The sequence below is a fragment of the Sus scrofa genome, chromosome 7 (genome assembly GCF_054392235.1).
Source record: "Sus scrofa isolate SSC_HxYL_T2T_F1_AM1 chromosome 7, Sscrofa_HxYL_maternal_Yorkshire_Landrace_v2.0, whole genome shotgun sequence".
In the NCBI taxonomy this organism is placed as follows: domain Eukaryota; kingdom Metazoa; phylum Chordata; class Mammalia; order Artiodactyla; family Suidae; genus Sus; species Sus scrofa.
In genome coordinates, this window is record NC_139389.1 from 47,020,337 (window position 1) to 47,037,243 (window position 16,907).

The 16,907-nt window shown below is 53.2% G+C and overlaps 2 protein-coding genes and 2 long non-coding RNA genes across 14 annotated transcripts in view; 3 read left to right on the forward strand and 1 right to left on the reverse strand.

Moving 5' to 3' along the window:
• The window catches only part of ABCC10 (ATP binding cassette subfamily C member 10), a 19,970-nt gene extending 16,408 nt beyond the window's left edge, over nucleotides 1-3,562 (forward strand). For 6 of the 9 annotated variants that reach the window (XR_014810166.1, XR_014810168.1, XM_021098753.2 and 3 more), the window contains 6 exons: nucleotides 476-636; nucleotides 944-1,197; nucleotides 2,133-2,278; nucleotides 2,378-2,475; nucleotides 2,720-2,832; nucleotides 3,123-3,562. Coding sequence is in view for 4 of the 9 variants with exons in the window: in XM_021098753.2 (XP_020954412.2) it covers nucleotides 476-636; nucleotides 944-1,197; nucleotides 2,133-2,278; nucleotides 2,378-2,475; nucleotides 2,720-2,832; nucleotides 3,123-3,276 (926 nt within the window). In the remaining 5 variants the exon portion in view is untranslated. Of the gene's footprint in view, nucleotides 1-475; nucleotides 637-943; nucleotides 1,198-2,056; nucleotides 2,279-2,377; nucleotides 2,476-2,719; nucleotides 2,833-3,122 lie in introns of all 9 variants that reach the window. The other 3 variants (XR_014810167.1, XR_002345741.2, XR_014810165.1) reach the window with 1 other exon arrangement.
• The window catches only part of LOC146401553 (uncharacterized), an 838,561-nt gene that overhangs the window by 498,365 nt on the left and 323,289 nt on the right, over nucleotides 1-16,907 (forward strand). The window lies entirely within an intron of this gene.
• On the reverse strand, nucleotides 3,522-8,805 carry DLK2 (delta like non-canonical Notch ligand 2). Of its 3 annotated transcripts, none has more exons than XM_005666030.4 (7): nucleotides 8,407-8,805; nucleotides 7,994-8,117; nucleotides 7,403-7,533; nucleotides 7,079-7,142; nucleotides 5,949-6,079; nucleotides 5,367-5,511; nucleotides 3,522-4,443 (listed from the first exon to the last, which is right to left on the reverse strand). In XM_005666030.4, exons 3-7 carry the CDS (start codon nucleotides 7,476-7,478, stop codon nucleotides 3,708-3,710), a joined length of 1,152 nt encoding a protein of 383 aa, XP_005666087.2. In that variant the 5' UTR covers nucleotides 7,479-7,533; nucleotides 7,994-8,117; nucleotides 8,407-8,805; the 3' UTR covers nucleotides 3,522-3,707.
• LOC146401557 (uncharacterized) lies at nucleotides 7,681-15,762 on the forward strand. The gene is made up of 3 exons (XR_014810210.1): nucleotides 7,681-7,726; nucleotides 11,869-12,019; nucleotides 13,427-15,762. It is a non-coding gene; the product is annotated as an uncharacterized LOC146401557 (long non-coding RNA).

Here is a 16,907-nt window from a genome sequence, read left to right on the forward strand (position 1 = left end):
AGTGGGTTATTCCCAGCGCTGCCCCAGACCTCTTCCTACACTGGCCCCCAGCGTTTTCACCTCCTGCCCAGGGTTCTCTGTGAAGATGTATTGTAATTCCCATCACCCCCATTTTAGAGTCGAGGAAACTGGATCTCTCACCCAGGAGTCCCTTCCCAGATGGTGGTGGACCTGGGACTAGCACCAGTCTGATCTTTGCCCTTTCCTGCTCACCCCCAGCCCCAGCACTTAGCACCCTGACCCCACCCACCTGCCTTCTACTTGTCATCCCTTGCAGCCTCTCCAGGCCCACCACGCACCCCTCAGCATCCAGCTTCCTGTGGGCCTGGTCTGTGTTCTGCATCTTTCTGCTTCAGGGCTGGCTTCCTTTAAATGCCCACGGTGCACAGCTCCGGATTCTTCTGTTCTGCCCACTCCTCCCCACACGCCTCCCAGCATCCACGCCTCCCCTAGCGCTGGTGTTCCCCTCGCCCAGGTCTGGTGGGCCTGTCGCTATCCTACGCCCTGTCCCTGACGGGCCTGCTCTCGGGGTTGGTGAGCAGCTTCACGCAGACAGAAACCATGCTCGTGAGCGTCGAGCGGCTGGAGGAGTACTCCTGTGACCTGCCCCAGGAGCCCCGGGGCCAGTGGCCGCAGGTAGCCTGCACCCCCACCCCAGCCTGGGTGCTGGAATCCTGAGGGACCCTCCTGAGGGCCCCAGTATCCCCCTAGTTCCTTTCCTTGTGTCCTTACCATCCTCCTCAGCTCCTCTGATGTCCCCTGTGACATCCCTATTCTTTATGTCCATCCTCCCATCCCGCCTACACTGTCTTCGTTCCCCCATGTCTCCCCCCACACCATCTATCCGTCTTCCTCTCCCTTCCTTCCACTCTCCAACCCGCCCCTCCTTATTCCTCCCCTTCTCACCCATCTCCCTCCCTCTCCCACCCATGGGCCCCACCAGCTGGGCATCAGCTGGCTGAGCCAGGGGAGCGTGGAGTTCCAGGATGTGGTGCTGGTGTACCGGCCAGGGCTGCCCAACGCCCTGGATGGGGTGACCTTCCGCGTGCAGCCTGGAGAGAAGCTGGGCATCGTGGGCCGCACGGGCTCCGGCAAGTCTTCCCTGTTGTTGGTGCTCTTCCGGCTGCTGGAGCCCAGCTCCGGGCGAGTGCTGCTGGACGGCGTGGACACAAGCCAGCTGGAGCTGGCCGAGCTCAGGTCTGGGGGATAGAGTGGAGGGGACCAGATTATTGGCCCTTGGAGAAAGGCCTAGCTAGGAAGCCTTTACATAAACTCAGGGCAGCCAGGGCCAATCAGGAAGCAAGACGGAGGATGTGACAAGCAGGCAAGGAGAGGGACCTCCCAGTGCTCAGGTCCAGATTCATGGCTGTGGTCTTAAGGTTTTCACCTTCCCAGCTTCATCCTGTACTTCCCAGCACATACCCTCCACTCCAGACCACCAGTCACTCTCCTGAATCAGAGCCTCCCAGGTGCTATGCCCTCAGGCTTGGCAAGTGGTGCTTGGGACAGCTGGAGACCTGGACCAGTTGCCCTTGACCACAGGTGGCCTCATCTGGAGCTAAACACCCCCACCCCCACCCACCACGTTACCCTTAGTGCCATTTTCTCTGAGTTCCATGACATGAAAGAAAGGTAGAGAAACTCTGTCCTAAAACTCATTGCTGATCCAAGGCCCTGTCCCTCCTGTCTTCTCTTCTAACCCATGGTGGTCTGACCTTAGAGCTTGACCGTGTAACTCCTCGGGACCCAATTTCAGGCCCACTTCCAACTCTGAAGCATCCACTACCCAGTCAAACTCTGGTCATTCCTTGCCAGCCACTGCTGTCCCAGTGACGGCTGGAGTCAGTGCCACACAGTTTAGCTCATGCTTGTTCTGGGTTTTTTGGTTCCTCAGTGAGATGTAAGCTCCTTAAGGACAGAGTCTAGGCCTTTGGCTTCTTTAGCATTCCTCGTAGCTCTGGCACAATTCTCAGTACATGGCTGACCAAGAGAGGAGCAAAGTGGGGGCTGTGTTCAAGTCTTATCCCCAAGCTTTCCTGAGGTCCTCTTCCTACAGCTAAAACCTATGCTGGAAGCAGAAGTGGCCACATCTCCAGCCTAGACTCCCTGTCCTGCCTCCCCTGATCCCTCAGATCCCAGCTGGCCATCATCCCCCAGGAGCCCTTTTTGTTCAGTGGGACCGTTCGGGAAAACCTGGATCCCCGAGGCCTGTATGAGGACAGAGCCCTGTGGCAAGCCTTGGAGCAGTGCCACTTGAGTGGGGTGCTCAGATCTATGGGTGAGTGCTAGGTCCTAGCCTGTGTGGTGGCAGGAGGAGTGAGCAGGGCAGGGGCAAGAGGAGGCTGGAACCCGGGAGCTCTGATGCTGTGCTTTGCAGGTGGTCTGGATGCTGAGCTGGGTGAGGGGGGCCGGAGTTTATCTCTGGGGCAGAGGCAGCTGCTGTGTCTGGCCAGGGCTCTCCTCACAGATGCCAAGGTAAGATGAGAGGAGGGGATATTCAAGAGGGCCAGGAAGAAGGCAAGGGACACGTCAGGGGTGGAGGTGAGGAAGCGGCCCCAGGAGAGGTCTCAAGGGATCCAGTCAGCTTTCCTTGTAGAGCTGGAAGTGGGGAGCTGTGGGCTGATCTGGGCCGGGCCAGGACGTGGGCGCCAGTGCCTAGGCAGCAGCCACAGCTAATTCTCTTCTCCCCTCCTCCTCCCAACCCTCTCCAACATTCCAGATCTTGTGTATCGATGAGGCTACAGCGAGTGTGGACCAGAAGACAGACCAGCTGCTCCAGCAGACCATCTGCCAACGCTTTGCCAACAAGACAGTGCTGACCATTGCCCACAGGTGTGCCCAGAGTGAGACCCTAACCAGGGGCTCTGAGGTCACGGACTCAGAGCTTCCCTTCCTTTGAGGGACCCAGGGCTGGTGCTCTGGAGATTCCAACCCCTATGTGTCTCAGCTCTTCATTCTTCAGGCACCAACCTAGGCCCTTTGCAGTCCATTGTCTGCAGAGCCAGGGGCTGAAACCCGTGGGGCCAGCGGGTGCTGTCCAGGGCGGGAGAGGAGGGAAAGAGGGTCAGCTTTCTTCGGGGCACCGTCCTCCAGCCCCGAGCTCACCACCCTCTCCCATGCAGGCTCAACACAATCCTGAACTCAGACCGGGTGCTGGTGCTACAAGCGGGGAGGGTGGCAGAGCTGGATTCCCCTGCCACCCTGCGCAGCCAGCCCCACTCGCTGTTCCAGCAGCTGCTGCAGAGCAGCCAGCAGAGAGCCCGCCCCCTTCCCTGAGGGCCCCAAGCCTCGGCCCCAAGGGCCTCCCTCTGGCCCCCCTGCTGCAGGGCAGCGCAGGGACAAAACCACTTGTTTACAGTCTCTTCTGTGGCTCTACCTCTCCCTCACTTCCGCAGAGGGGACAAGGGTACAAACTACTCCCCCTGGGTGCAGGGTCCCACGGCTGCCCCAGAAGCTGCCCTCTGCTCTGGGCCTCTTGCATCTGGAACTCCAGGCAGGTGTTTCTGGCAAAGGCGCCCACGTGCACTTCTGTAGTTTTATTTGATAAAATTCCCATCTTACATTCTGTGTGTTAAAAAAATAATATTTCTGGCATGAGGCTGAGGTCCCTCAGTGTGTGCGCCCCAGCTGAGGGGTGGTGAGAAAAGACCACTCCAGTCCGAGCAGCAGAGGAGGTGAAGGAGGGGGCCGAAAAGCCCCCACCTGCATCACAGGGCTGTAGTCTTACCGGGCTCGGGGGGCAGGTCGGGTGGCAGGGGGAGCCCCGCTGGCAGCATGCTAACCTGGCACTCCTGGTCCTGGCGCGCCGGGGCATAGTGCGGGGCAGGGTAGCAACAGGGTCCGGGGGGGCAGACACCCCGGCGCCAGGCCCTCAGGGTCAGCAATACCGTGGACAGGACCAGGGTGGCGGTGACGGCCCCAAAAACCACCACAGCCACCAGGCTGGACTCGCCCAGCCCGGCCTCTTGCCTCCGCACCACCTCCTTCACGGAGATGCGCAGCAGACCGGCCCCTGCGCTGTGGGGGATGGGCCCCGTGGCTGGCACCACGACGGCTAAGGTGGGCCCCGGGGGGATGTCTGCTGTGGTGGCAGGATCTGGGACGGGTAAGACCAGCTCACAAGTCTTGCCCCCATAGCCACTGGGGCAGAGACAGTCAAAGTCATGGACACGGTCCCGACAGCGGGCCCCTCTCTGGCATGGGCGGCTGGCACAGTCATCCAGGTTGATGGTGCAGAAGCGTCCAGCAAAGCCCTCAGGGCAGAGGCAGGAGAAGCGGTTGATGCCATCCAGGCAGGTGGCGCCGTTGGCACAAGGCCGCATCAGACAGTCATCCACGTTCACCTCACAGTGGGCCCCAACGAAGCCCGCCAAGCAGCGGCACGTGTAATTGAGGGCAAAGCCCTGGTCATCCTGGCACTGCCCGCCATTCCGGCACGGGGAGCTTGGGGGAGGAGGAGAGAGCGTTCTGATGCCACCTGCAGGGTAGCCGGGGTTGACATCCTAATCACTGCCACACACACCCCTTCTAACAATGTCACCTTGAGCCACTCTCTTTGAGCCTCAGATGCCTCATTTTAAAAACAGAATAAGGGCAGTACCCAGCTTCCCAAATTGTGAGAGTGAAATGAGATAATCTGAGGTCAGGCAGGTAGCAGAGGGCCTGGCCCAAAGGCGAGGCTCAGGGCAAGCGTACTATTATTATCCTGCAGGCTCCCAGGCCTGAGGCAGAAACAAGGACAAGTCCAGCCCTGTGGGCCCACCTCAATCACCACGAGGCACGAGGCTCCGTGTGGAACAACTTTAGGGGCTGAACTCCAGCTTTCCTGGGAGGATGGAGGGGAGTCCTAGGCCTCAGCCTCCCCAGCCAGGACAGTCACACATTGATGTGTTACACCTCCAGCCCCTGCACATTTTTGTCGTTGGAGAAATGGCTCAGATGATACCAAAAAAGTTTTAAAACCCAGGGTCACTCTGGCAGCCTGGGGTTTTATCCTCAGGTGCCGGGACTTCTTCCTTTTTTTTTTTTTTTTTTTTTTTCTTTCTTTAGGGCCACACCTGCAGCACATGGAAGTTCCCAGGCTAGGGGTCAAATGGGAGCTGCCACTGCTGGCCTACACCACAGCCAGAGCAGTGCCAGATCTGAGCCACATCTGAGACCTACACCAGATCCTTAACCCACTGAGCGGGGCCAGTGATCGAACCCACATCCTCATGGAGACTAGTTGGGTTCATTTCCACTGTGCCACAACCTAACTCCCCATGTGGGGACTTCTGACCTTCAGCCCTAATGCTTCCCCACCACCCTCTCAACAGTCCTCTCTCCTCCGGCACCAGATTCTCATCTAATCGGGGGCCAGCACTCACCCCGCCTGCTCACAGGGTCCCTCCTTGCGCTCGCAGTCACGCCCATGGAAGCCTGGTGGGCACACACAGTGGTACTCGCCGCCCCCATCATATACGCACTGGCCTCCGTTCCGGCAGGGGGACTGCGTGGTACAGACGTGCTCATCTGGAGAGGAGATCAGGAGGGCTCTGGAAAGCTCCTCACGTCTGGCACCCAGACCTGCCCAGGCCCCACCCAGAGCTCTGTGGGTGTGTGGCTCATACTACAATCCCACCATGCAGTGGGGGAAAACAATAACACTGAATTCGGAGTCAGGAGGCACGCCGCCCTGGCACTGTTAGTCCGTCTCAAAGTGCCTTTGGGCACGTTGCATCTTGCCTGTAGCTCTCAGTTTCCTCATCTGTAATAAGAGTACAGTTTTCCACAGCTGCCTTGCCTACCACATGGGGTTGTGTTGAGGACCAATTCAGAAGACAGGTATAAATTCTAAAATTATAAAATACTATGTATTTGAGAATTTGAGCCGGACACAAGAGGCACTGGATGGTCTCCCAAGACACATGGGGTCTCCAGCCCAATAGCTACCCGCTCTACTCCCTTACCTTTGTCACAGAACTTGCCCGCCCAGCCACTGTGACAGATGCACTGCCAGGGCTGATGGCAAGTACCGTGCTGGCAACCGGGCATCCTCACACAGCGCTCACAGTGCAGCCCCTCCCAGCCTGGGTCACACCTGATGGGGAGAAGCACAGGGTCAGGGTTCTGGGTAAAAGGATGCGAAGAAATGGAGGAAGCAAGATCAGAGCTTTAAGGAAACAGGGGACATATGACAGCCTCTAAGGGAAAGCGGGTCCATCCCAGGAAGACGAAGGGCCGTGCAGGGTCACAGGACGCGTATATGGAATCAGACATCAGCTTTCAAGTCTTGGTTCTGCGCTTTGTCTAACCTTTCTGAGTCTCAGTTTTCTCATCTGTAAACTGGGGATACACCTGGCAGGGATGTGTTGAGAAAGAAATTAAGTAATGCCCCCAACACCATTCCTGGAATGTCTGAGATACTTAGAAACAATTGTTCCAAAAGAGTGACCTTGAAAGGTCATTAGGACTGTCTTCCCATCCTGATTCCAGGGCAAAGGCCCAGCCTACTTAGCAGAGTCTCAAACACCCCCAGCCCCTCCAGCCTATTGCCTTGTCAGCTCATTTCCTTATGTCCAGACCCACTTTCCTCCTGCTACAGAATTTGCCCACCCCCCACCCCAGTGAGTCAATTACATTCATCAAGAAAGATCTTCTTTCATAAGTGCTTCTCCCCAGTAACCCCGGCAACAGCCTTTCTTTTCCAGGCTAAACTAATTTTCTTTATATCTTTCCTTTATCTCCCACTTTCCTCATGGCTCCCAGTCTCCATCCTCCCTCAAGCTTCAGCTCTTTCTCCCGGTACCTTGAAGAGAAATGTTGCAGAATTCCTGGATCAGACTTGGGAGAGTAAAGGTGGGAAGCCAGAAGCTACAAGAGGCAAAGGAGAGGCAAGGCAAAGGGGTAGGGGGGGCAGGGGCGGGGCTAGCTCATCTGCCCTGCCTGTCCCATGCATGAGGGGACTGCGAGTGAGTAGTAGGGACTTAACCGGTTGGACATTCTGACATTCTCCTCTGGGGCAGCTTGACCTGGTTGTGGGTGTGGAGGCCTGAGACGAGGAGCAAAGGGTTTGGGAGCACGTGCTTTGGCGAGGTACCTGCAGGAGCCGTCAGGCGCACAGCAGCCGTGGGCCAGGTCACAGTGAGAGCTGCAGTCATCGGCTACAAGAGATTGATGTGGAAGGGGTAAATCCGAGGTCAGGGTTCGGCTGCCTGAGATGCAGGGCTGGGGGAAGGAGTCAGAGTCCCAGCGATTGGGTGGGTTCAGCTTTGGAGCAGGACAGAACAGAGACTCATCCCATTCCAAAGGGACGGTCCTGGTGTCGCCAACCCCGCAGGTCGGAGCGGCTGCAGTGCCATCTCTGGCCAGCAGAGGTCAACCGCCGGACAGGGCCAAGACCTGAGCCCGGGGGAGCGCTCACCTCGGACAGGCTTTACGGGTGCCCCCAGGATGCACAACAGGCACACGAGATGTAGGCAGCGGCAGCCGCTGGGCATGGTCAGCGCCAGCCCCAGGAGGGACGGTCGGATGGGCCGCCGGATGTGCGGACACCTGTGGGACAGCACAGGCTGGGAGGCGGCCAGACGCAAAGATAGAGGCACGGATTCCGGTTCCGAGTGACAGTAGCTCAGCGGGGAGAGGGGAGTCCAGATAGAAGAAGGGGGTGGGGGCAGCAGGAGGGCGGGGCGGGAAAGGTTTGAGGAGGCGAGGCGACCGCAGACAGGAACCATGAGAGGGCTCTGTGGTAAGGGGGTGAAGGATGGGCAGTGCAGAGCGAGATCAGGGCGCAGGAGGAGCCGGGGGCGGGGGTGGGGACAGCGCGAAGAGGCTACCTCGAGCACGAAGGCCACGCAGGGGCCGGTTCCCGGCATCGAGCAGTCTCCACCCCCCACCCCCGACTCCCCGCAGGACTTGTTCCCACGTCCCCTTCCTATCTCCCCGGTCGCGGCGCCAGGCCTGAGATCCCCAGAGCGCTCCCAGCCCAGCGCGCCCCTGCCCTCTCGGTTCTTACCTCGGGCTGGGAGGCGGCGCGCCCCGGGGCGCAGAGCGAGGCTGGATCCGACGGATTCCGCAGAGGGGCCGGGCGGGGGCGCGGGGCCGCCCCTAGCGGGCCGCGGGGCCAGGCGCCGAGGCAGCTGCCAAGCAAGCGGAGCGCTGGGGAATCTGGGGCTCAAGACGACCCCGAGCGGCGGCGGCGGCGGCTCCTCGCACGCGTTCAGGCCGCTTGCCAGGGGCGGCGTGTGCCGGCGGGGCCCGCCTCCCCACTCCTCTCCTCGGCTGCCGCCGGCCCGTCCCCCACCCGCCCGCGCCCGGCGCCCACCCCCGGCGACGCACAGTGCACACCCGCCCCGGAGCTCACCCCTCCCTCCGGGCCTCGCGCTCCCCTGAGCCCCCACTCTCCGCAGCCACCCCACCTTTCCGAACCTCGCTCTCTCCGATGGAAGGAGGAAACTGTGGGAGTCTAAATGGGAGCAGACTGTAAAGGGTCGGCCAGTTGTGCGCAGCCGTTATCCTCCATCTCGCATGTCCGCTTTCACGACCCGCGCCGCTCACTCGGCGCCCCACCTCTGCTCTCCTCACCAGTCTGCTTCCCACCTCGCTTCTCATATATATCCCATGCACGCTCAGGGCATACTTGAGGCTGCTGGCCCTCCTACTGTCACCAGCCCCCGCCTCCTCGGTTTGTAAATCCTGCATCACCTGCTTCATCTGTCTGCGCCGCCCTCTTCTTCCCTCGCTGCCATCCACAACCTTCCAGGATCGATCCTGGCCCACTCACCCACGCTCCATCCCTCCTTCTGTCAAATCTCTCTTTCCTACCCTACTGCTTCTCAGGAGCACTAATGGGAAGACTCCCTGCGCTGGGAACGCCCCTGACCCTGTAAACGTCCCCACCTTTGTACCCCGGATCATATCCATTCTTCACCTCCTCAAACCCAGAGCTCACACTAAGAGTTATGAAGGGGGGGTGGGGGAGGGCTACTGTGGGGGAGGGCTACTCCTCCAGGCTAATGGCTCTACCCAAGGCAAGGGCAGGAAACCGGTTCTTGTTTGCATGCGGCAAGAGGGCAGAGGTCTGGACCTCTACTGCCCACCTCTAGTCCTTCAGATCAAGATTTCGCCATCTTTAAATTGAAAACATGGGAAGGAGTCCCCAGTTCGCGAAGAGCATCTTCCTACAAACACCCTCCACAGGCCGAGCCCTGGGCTACTTTTTCTTGCAGTCTCCCATTGGGCATAGCCACATCCACCCCGTCTCCCCAGCCACCTTGCCTGAAACTCCGACCACCTCTTTCTTGAAGAGCTTTCTGAAATTTGAGCTGAGTTTTTACAGCTCTAACCATTTACTTTTCACTGAAAAATTGCAAACAACTTATAATGTCCAAAATCACTGCAGGCCAAATAAATTATGGTATATCAACACTGTGTGACTATTAGAAGTCACTTTTTGGAAATCTAAGCATTTTTTAAAGCTAAGAATGCATTAGGTGGAGGGGAAAAATGCAAGAAACAAAGCAGAATGTATCTCAGTGTTGACAGTGATTTCTTTTTCTAGATGATGGAATTATAGGTTATATTTTCTTATTGATGTTTTCAAAATTTCCCTTTTTCCCAATGAACATTTTCAGCTTTTTATTATTATAAAAGAAATTCAGAGGAGTTCCCTTATGACACAGCAGGTTAAGGATCTGGCATTGTAGCTGCTATGGCATGGGTTCGATCCCTGGCCCAGGAATTTCCATACACCATAGTTGGGCCAAAAATAAAAATAAAAAAGAAATTCAGTAACATTAAAGAACTTTTTTTTTTGGCTACACTCACAACATGTGGAAGTTCCTGGACCGGGAACTGAACCTGCACCACAGCAGCGAGCCAAGCCGATGCAGTGACAATGCTGATCCTTAACCCACCGCACTGCAAAGGAACTCCAAAGAATTTTTAGAATAAAGTGAAAATTTTAAAATCACTCATGAGGAGTTCCTGTCGTGGCTCAGCGGTTAACGAATCCGACTAGTATCCATGAGGATGTGGTTTGATCCCTGGCCTTGTTCAGTGGGTTAAGAATCCAGCATTGGAGTTCCCGTCGTGGCGCAGTGGTTAACGAATCCGACTAGGAACCATGAGGTTGCGGGTTCGGTCCCTGCCCTTGCTCAGTGAGTTAAGGATCCGGCGTTGCCGTGAGCTGTGGTGTAGGTTGCAGACGCGGCTCGGATCCCGCGTTGCTGTGGCCCTGGCGTAGGCCGGTGGCTACAGCTCAAATTAGACACCTAGCCTGGGAACCTCCATATGCCGCGGGAGCGGCCCAAGAAATAGCAATAACAACAACAACAACAACAACAACAAAAAAGACAAAAAAAAAAAAAAAAGAATCCAGCATTGCCGTGAGCTATGGTGTAGGTTACAAATGCATCTTGGATCTGGCGTTGCTGTGGCTGTGACATAGGCCGGTGGCTACAGCTGGTTACAGCTCCGATTGTACCCCTAGCCTGGCAATCTCCATATGCCATGGGTTCAGCCCTAAAAAGACAAAAAAAAAAAAAATCACTCATGAGCCTATTGGCTTGATAAAAACAGCTATCGTTTTGACACCTTTTCCTATCCAGCTGCTTTCACACAGAATCCATAATGGTATACCCTGCTTTTTTTTTCACACCTCATTATATATTGATAGTCCTCAAAAGCATAATTTTTATGGTTGCATGATAGTCCCTTAAATAGATATGCCATAATTTATTTAACCTAGCCTTCAATATTGGATACTTAGGTTGTATTTACTTTTTTGCCATTATAAATTCATTCAACAAATATTTACTGAGCACCTATGTGTTACTACCCTGTGCCACAGTGCCAGACATCTTCCTAGGCCCTGGGGCTACAGCTCCCAGATAAATAGTAGTGCTGCATATTTTCATTCGAATAGTTTTTTCTATGATTTAGGTTCCTTCCTTAAGAGAGAGTCTGAATTGATGAGTGACTGAGTCAAAGTTGTGTAAAATGAACTGTTCTTTTTCCTTAATGAAACTGACTCGTATTCACTGATGAAACAATAAAGATATTTGAAACTTTGGAAGTTGATGGCATCAGATTATGTCACTACTCCCTCATGCCTTGACGATTTTAGCACCTGGCTTGTCACTCTCTTCACTCTCACTTCTGTTAAATTCTTGGTGATCCTTGATTCAGTGCCACAGAGACGCCTTTTCCAGTAAGTGTGATAGTTTGTTTGCAGAGGTGGCTATTCCACTTCCTCCTGTCCCACATGACCCTTTGTAATGACTTTGCTGCCCCAGAGGTGGAGTCTGGGAGGTCCCCGTGTGGCACAACAGGTTAAGAACCCAGCGTTGCCACAGCAGTGGCACGGGTTGCAACTGTGGCATGGGTTCGATCTCTGGCTCCAGAACTTCTGCATGCCACAGGTGCATCCAAAATAAATGAATAAATGAAAATTTAAAACTACTTAAAAAACAAAAGGTGGACTCTGTTTTTCAATCCCCTTGAATCTGGGCTGGTCTTATGACTTGTTTTGACTAATAGAATGTGGAGGAGATTACATTGTGTGAGTCCCCAGAGTCTGGGCCTCAAGAGCCCTTGCAGCTTCCCCTTTGCCCTCTTAGAAAATTTCCAACGTCATGTAAAGAAGTCCAGTCTGGCCTACTGCAGGATGAGGAGCTCCATAAAGGAGAACTGGAACTGAGGTGCCCTGGCCAACATCCACCACATGTGAGGTCCTGTTAGCCAGCCCTAGGCAAGCTTCCAGATGACTGCAGCCTCATGAATGAACCTACCCAAGACCAACAGAACTGCTCAACAGAGCCCAGCCATGACACCAGATAAATTGTGGGTGTTTTTTCTTTTTTCTTTTTTCTTTTTTTTTTTGCATTTTAGGGCCTCACCCGTGGTGTATGAGAGTTCTCATGCTAGGGGTCCAGTCGGAGCTATACCTGCCTGTCTACACCACAGCCAGAGCAACAGGGATCTGAGCTGCGTCTGTGACCTACACCACAGCTCACAGCAACGACGGATCTCCGACTCAGTGGTGGGTGTTTTAAACCACATGTTCTGGGGTGTTGTTAAATTAGCAATAGGTAACTGACACAAACCAGCCTCTCATTTCCTTGATTTTTTCTTCTCCACCAATGAGAAGGCTATTCCCACCCAAACCTTGCCACCAATTGCTTCACACAGTTCGCAATTTTAAGTATCACACTTTCCTATCCCCAACTCCCATCGTTTCAGCCTGTAGTACCTGGACTCAAACATTTATGGATATTTAGGTTGTGTTTACTTTTTTGCCATTATAAATGCGTTCAACAAATATTGAACTTGGAGCCACTGGGATCACTCATAGGAGCCACATTACAACTTTGGTGGGCCCTAGATACTTCACCTTCGTAAGTCCCTTCCTCTATGAAAGAATGTGAAAAGTTATATTTTATCATTGCCCTGGTATCAAGATAAATGTAATCCAGGCTGGATGCATTTTTTTTTCTCTTTTGGATGCATTATTTTTATTTACACATTTTTTGTTTTGTTTGGCTTCTTTTTTAGGGCCACACCAGTGGCATATGGAGGTTCTCGGGCTAGGGGTTGAATCAGAGCTACAGCTGCTGGCCTACACCACAGCCACAGCAACAGCAACATCAGAGCAGATCCGAGGACTCACAGCAACACCAGATCCTTAACCCACTGAGTGAGGACAGGGATGGAACCCATGTTCTCACGGTTCCTAATCAGATTTGTTTCTGCTGCACCACCACGGGAACTCCTAGATGCATTATTTTTAAGTCTTTTTTGGGGGGGAGGGAGAGGGAGGCAGGCCTGTGGCAGGGAGGAAGTTCCTGGGCCAGGGATTGAACCCTCACCACAGCAGCAACCTGAGCTTCTGCAATCAGAGCACCAGATCCTTAACTCACTGAACCACAAAACAACTCCTGGATTCATTATTTTATATTCATTTTTATTATATTCTCTTTTATCTTATGATTTTAAACTAAATTAAAATTAAAATATTTTGTGGACCCCTAAGAGAACTGTGGGCGTTGGGCACTGTGCCTCCTCTGGATAAATTGGCCCCATCTCTCATTCATTGAGCCTACCCCCTTTTCAGCAACACCTGCCCCTATCACATCTACCCCCCCTCCTGACCCAGCTTCAAGTCCATGTTCTATCATTAGAATCAGCTCCTTGCATACACCAATTCCCTGGCTCCTTGCTTCCATCATGGTTATGGGTAAAATCCCACCGTGGCTCATGCCCTTTCCGGCCGGCACCCAAACAGCTGAACTTGGCTGGAAATAACACATATTCAGGCTGACTGGTCTCACTTAACCTCATGCCCTAAGCCTCCCTCTGTGTTGACCACCAATGCTCCCACCGGTCCCCAGTTCTGTGCACTCTCTCAATCTCACTGACAGCTATTTTTACTTTCTCCTCTCTCCTCCAGGTTCCAACCCCCTCCTCCTTCCTCCTCGGTCTGCTGGTGGTCTTGCTTCCAACTTCATGAAGAAAATAGAAGCAGCCTGAAGAGAATTTCCATATGCTTCCTCCGCCTACCTGCATCTGTCTCCAAATGCTCTCTTCCCTTCTGTTACCAGAGATGTGCTACCAGCGTTCTTAGCACAGCTGAACCCCACCCTCCACCTTGGCACCAATTCCCACCCCTTCTTGCCTGTGTCACTATGGGGTTCCAGCCATTCTCCACAACCCTTTTGCATTATCAGTTTGCTCTCTATGCGATCATTTTCATCATCCTCTCTCTCTCCCATCTTTTTTTTTTTTTTTTTTTGTCTTTTCTAGGGCCATACCTGCAGCATATGGAGGTTCCCAGGCTAGGGGTCGAATCAGAGCTGTAGCCACCAGCCTACACCACAACCACAGCAATGCAGGATCTGAGCCCAGTTTGCGACCTACACCACAGCTTACGGCAACGCCGGATCGTTAACCCACTGAGTGAGGCCAGGGATTGAACCCACAACTTTATGTTTCCTAGTTGGATTCATTAGCCACTGAGCCATGACAGGAACTCCTCTCTCTTCCATCTTAAATAAATAGCCTCCTTCAATTCCATATTCTCTTCTAGCTACATTTTCCTGCTCCCCTGAACCAAAAACGCTTCAAAAACATTTGTCTGTATCTGCTGTCTTCATCTCATCTCCTCTCATTCTCATTCTCATGAAGAACCCCTCTCGCCCCACCTCTCTACCAGACTCACTCTGGCCAGGGTCACAATGCCCTCACCACTGCCACATACAGCAATGATGTTTCGGTTCTCATCTCAGTGGCTCTGTAAGCTGCATTGCACACACTGGCTCACTGGATTTCCAGAGTCAATTCTCATAAGCTTTTCTACCCACCACCATGGCCACCCCCGCCCAGTCTCCTTTGCTCCCTTCTTATCTTCCCAATTCCTTCCATAGCCTCAGGGCACCATCCTCAGACAGCTTCTCTTTTCTATCTCAATCCTCAGACCTCTTCTCTTTTCCACCTTCCCCTAGTTCCTTCATGATCTCATCCAGACTAATGGCTTTAAACACTAGCTACAAGCTAATGACTCCCAAGTTTATATTTCCAGCTAAGATGTATCCTTGAGCTCCAGACTCATATATCCTACCGCCTACTTCAAGTCTCCTCTTTGATGGTCCAATAGGCAGCTCAGACTTAGGATGTCCAAATGCAGACGCCTCATTTCCAGCCCCAAACTGTCTTCCTATAAGTCGCACCCACATCAGTGAGTGGCCAAGGGTTTTAGGCTAAAATCCTTGGCATCATTTAACTCTGTCTGGAGTCCCCACTGTGGCTCAGTGAGTTAAGAACTCAACTACTATCCATGAGGATGCAGGTTCTATCCCTGGTCCTGCTCAGAGGGTTAAGAATCTAGCATGGGAGTTCCCGTCGTGGCGCAGTGGTTAACGAATTCGACTAGGAACCATGAGGTTGTGGGTTCGGTCCCTGCCCTTGCTCAGTGGGTTAAGGATCTGGCGTTGCCGTGAGCTGTGGTGTAGTTTGCAGACGCGGCTCGGATCCCGCGTTGCTGTGGCTCTGGTGTAGGCCAGTGGCTACAGCTCCGATTAGACCCCTAGTCTGGGAACCTCCATATGCCGAGGGAGTGGCCCAAAGAAATAGCAAAAAGACAAAAAAAAAAAAAAAAAAAAAAAAAGAATCTAGCATGGCTGCAAGCAGAAGTTGCAGAAGTGGCTCGAATCTGGCATTGCTGTGGCTGTTGTGTTGGTCAGCAGCAACAGCTCTGATTCGACTCCTAATCCAGGAACTTCCATATGCTGCAGCTGTGGCCCTATAAAGGCAAAAAAAACAAACAAAAATTCTCCACTTTCTCTCATATCCCATGTCCTGCAAATCCTGTAGACTCTGTCTCCAAGTTCATCTGGAATTTGTCCACTTCCCACAATCTGACCTCTAACACTTGGGTCCAAGCCCCAATATCTCCTGTCTGGAGTACTGCAACAGCTTTCTAGTGGGTTTTCTATGATCACATAGTGGCCAGGATAATCCCGATAAAGTGGAAGCCAGCTGAATGCCATGCTGAACCCTGAAACAGAAAAGAGTCATTAGTGGGAAAACTGATGAAGTCTGAATAAAGTCTGGAGTTTAGTTTACACAAGGTACCAATGTTGGCTTCATGGTTTTGACCAACATACCGTGGTGACACATCAGGTTAACAAGACGGCAAACTGGGTGGATGATATATGGGAACTCTCTTTTCTATCTTTGCAACTCTCTTGTAAATCTAAAATTATTCAAAATAAAAAGTTCATTTCAGAATTCCCTGATGTTTCAGTGGGTTAAGGATCTGGAGTTGTCACTGCTGTGGCTCAGGTGGCTGCTGTGGCACAGGTTCAACCCCTGGAATGGCCTGGGAACATCTGCATGTGGCTTGTGTGGTCAAAAAAATAAATGAGTTCCCCCAGGTTACAAAGCTAGTGAGTGATGAAGTCAGGGTTCCCCCCCAGGCCAGCCTTTGTCCTGTGCCAGTCTATCAATCTAGGCAGTTGTGCAGGGATGTGGTGGATTGTGTTCTCCAGAGATGCTGACACAAGATCTTCCACTCACGGAGTTCCCATTGTGGCTCAGCGTTAGTGAACCCAGCTAGTATCCATGAAGACTCAGGTCCAATCCCTGGCCTTGCTCAGTGGGTTAAGGATCCAGCGTTGCCATGAGCTGTGGTATAGGTGGCAGATGCGGCTTGGATCCCAGTTGCTCTGGCTGTGGTGTAGGCCAGCTGCTGCAGCTCTGACTCGACCTCTAGCCTGGGAACTTCCATACATTACCAGTGCACCCCTAAAAAGACACACACACACACACACACACACACACACAGATCTCCCACCCTATATGCTCTTCTTATAATGTGACTTTGACACTCCTTCCCATTGAGAGGTAGGATTTTTGTTCCCTTTCCTTGACTTCAGACAGGTTATGGTGGAAATGATGCTGTGTGACTTCTGAGGTTAGATCACAAAATACGATTCAGGTTTCACCTAATTCTTTTGGGACACTTGCCTTTGGAGACTGGCATGGCTGAGTAATTAGTCTGATGGCCATGAGGTCACCATGCTGTGAGGAAGCCCATATTAGCCCCAGTGGCAAGGCCACCTGGAGAGGACCTGAGACTATGTGGAGAGACCACATGGCCCAGACAGCCTCCAGCTGCTCCAGCTCTTGCTGTTTCAGCCCCAGCCAATGACTAACTGCAGTTGCATGAGAGACAAAGTCAGAACCACTCAGCTGAGCACCTTCCTGAATCATCCACAGGAATCTGAGGGATAATACAACAATTGCTGTCTTAAGCCACAAAGTTTGGAGGTGATGTGTTAGTTTCAATAACATAAACCTGTAACAAATATCAGAGGCACTCAGTGGGCAAGTCCCTTCTTTCTGGCCCTGTTTCCCTTGTAAATAGTGGACAT

Excerpts from the sequence above, each read along its gene's own strand:
- DLK2 (XM_005666030.4), bottom strand. The coding sequence starts at position 7,478 with ATGCCCAGCGGCTGCCGCTGCCTACATCTCGTGTGCCTGTTGTGCATC. Across the intron at positions 5,512-5,948 it reads GGGCAAGTTCTGTGACAAAG|ATGAGCACGTCTGTACCACG; the intron begins GTAAGGGAGTAG and ends TCTCCTCTCCAG. Across the intron at positions 4,444-5,366 it reads GGACCCTGTGAGCAGGCGGG|CTCCCCGTGCCGGAATGGCG; the intron begins GTGAGTGCTGGC and ends TCCTCCCCCAAG.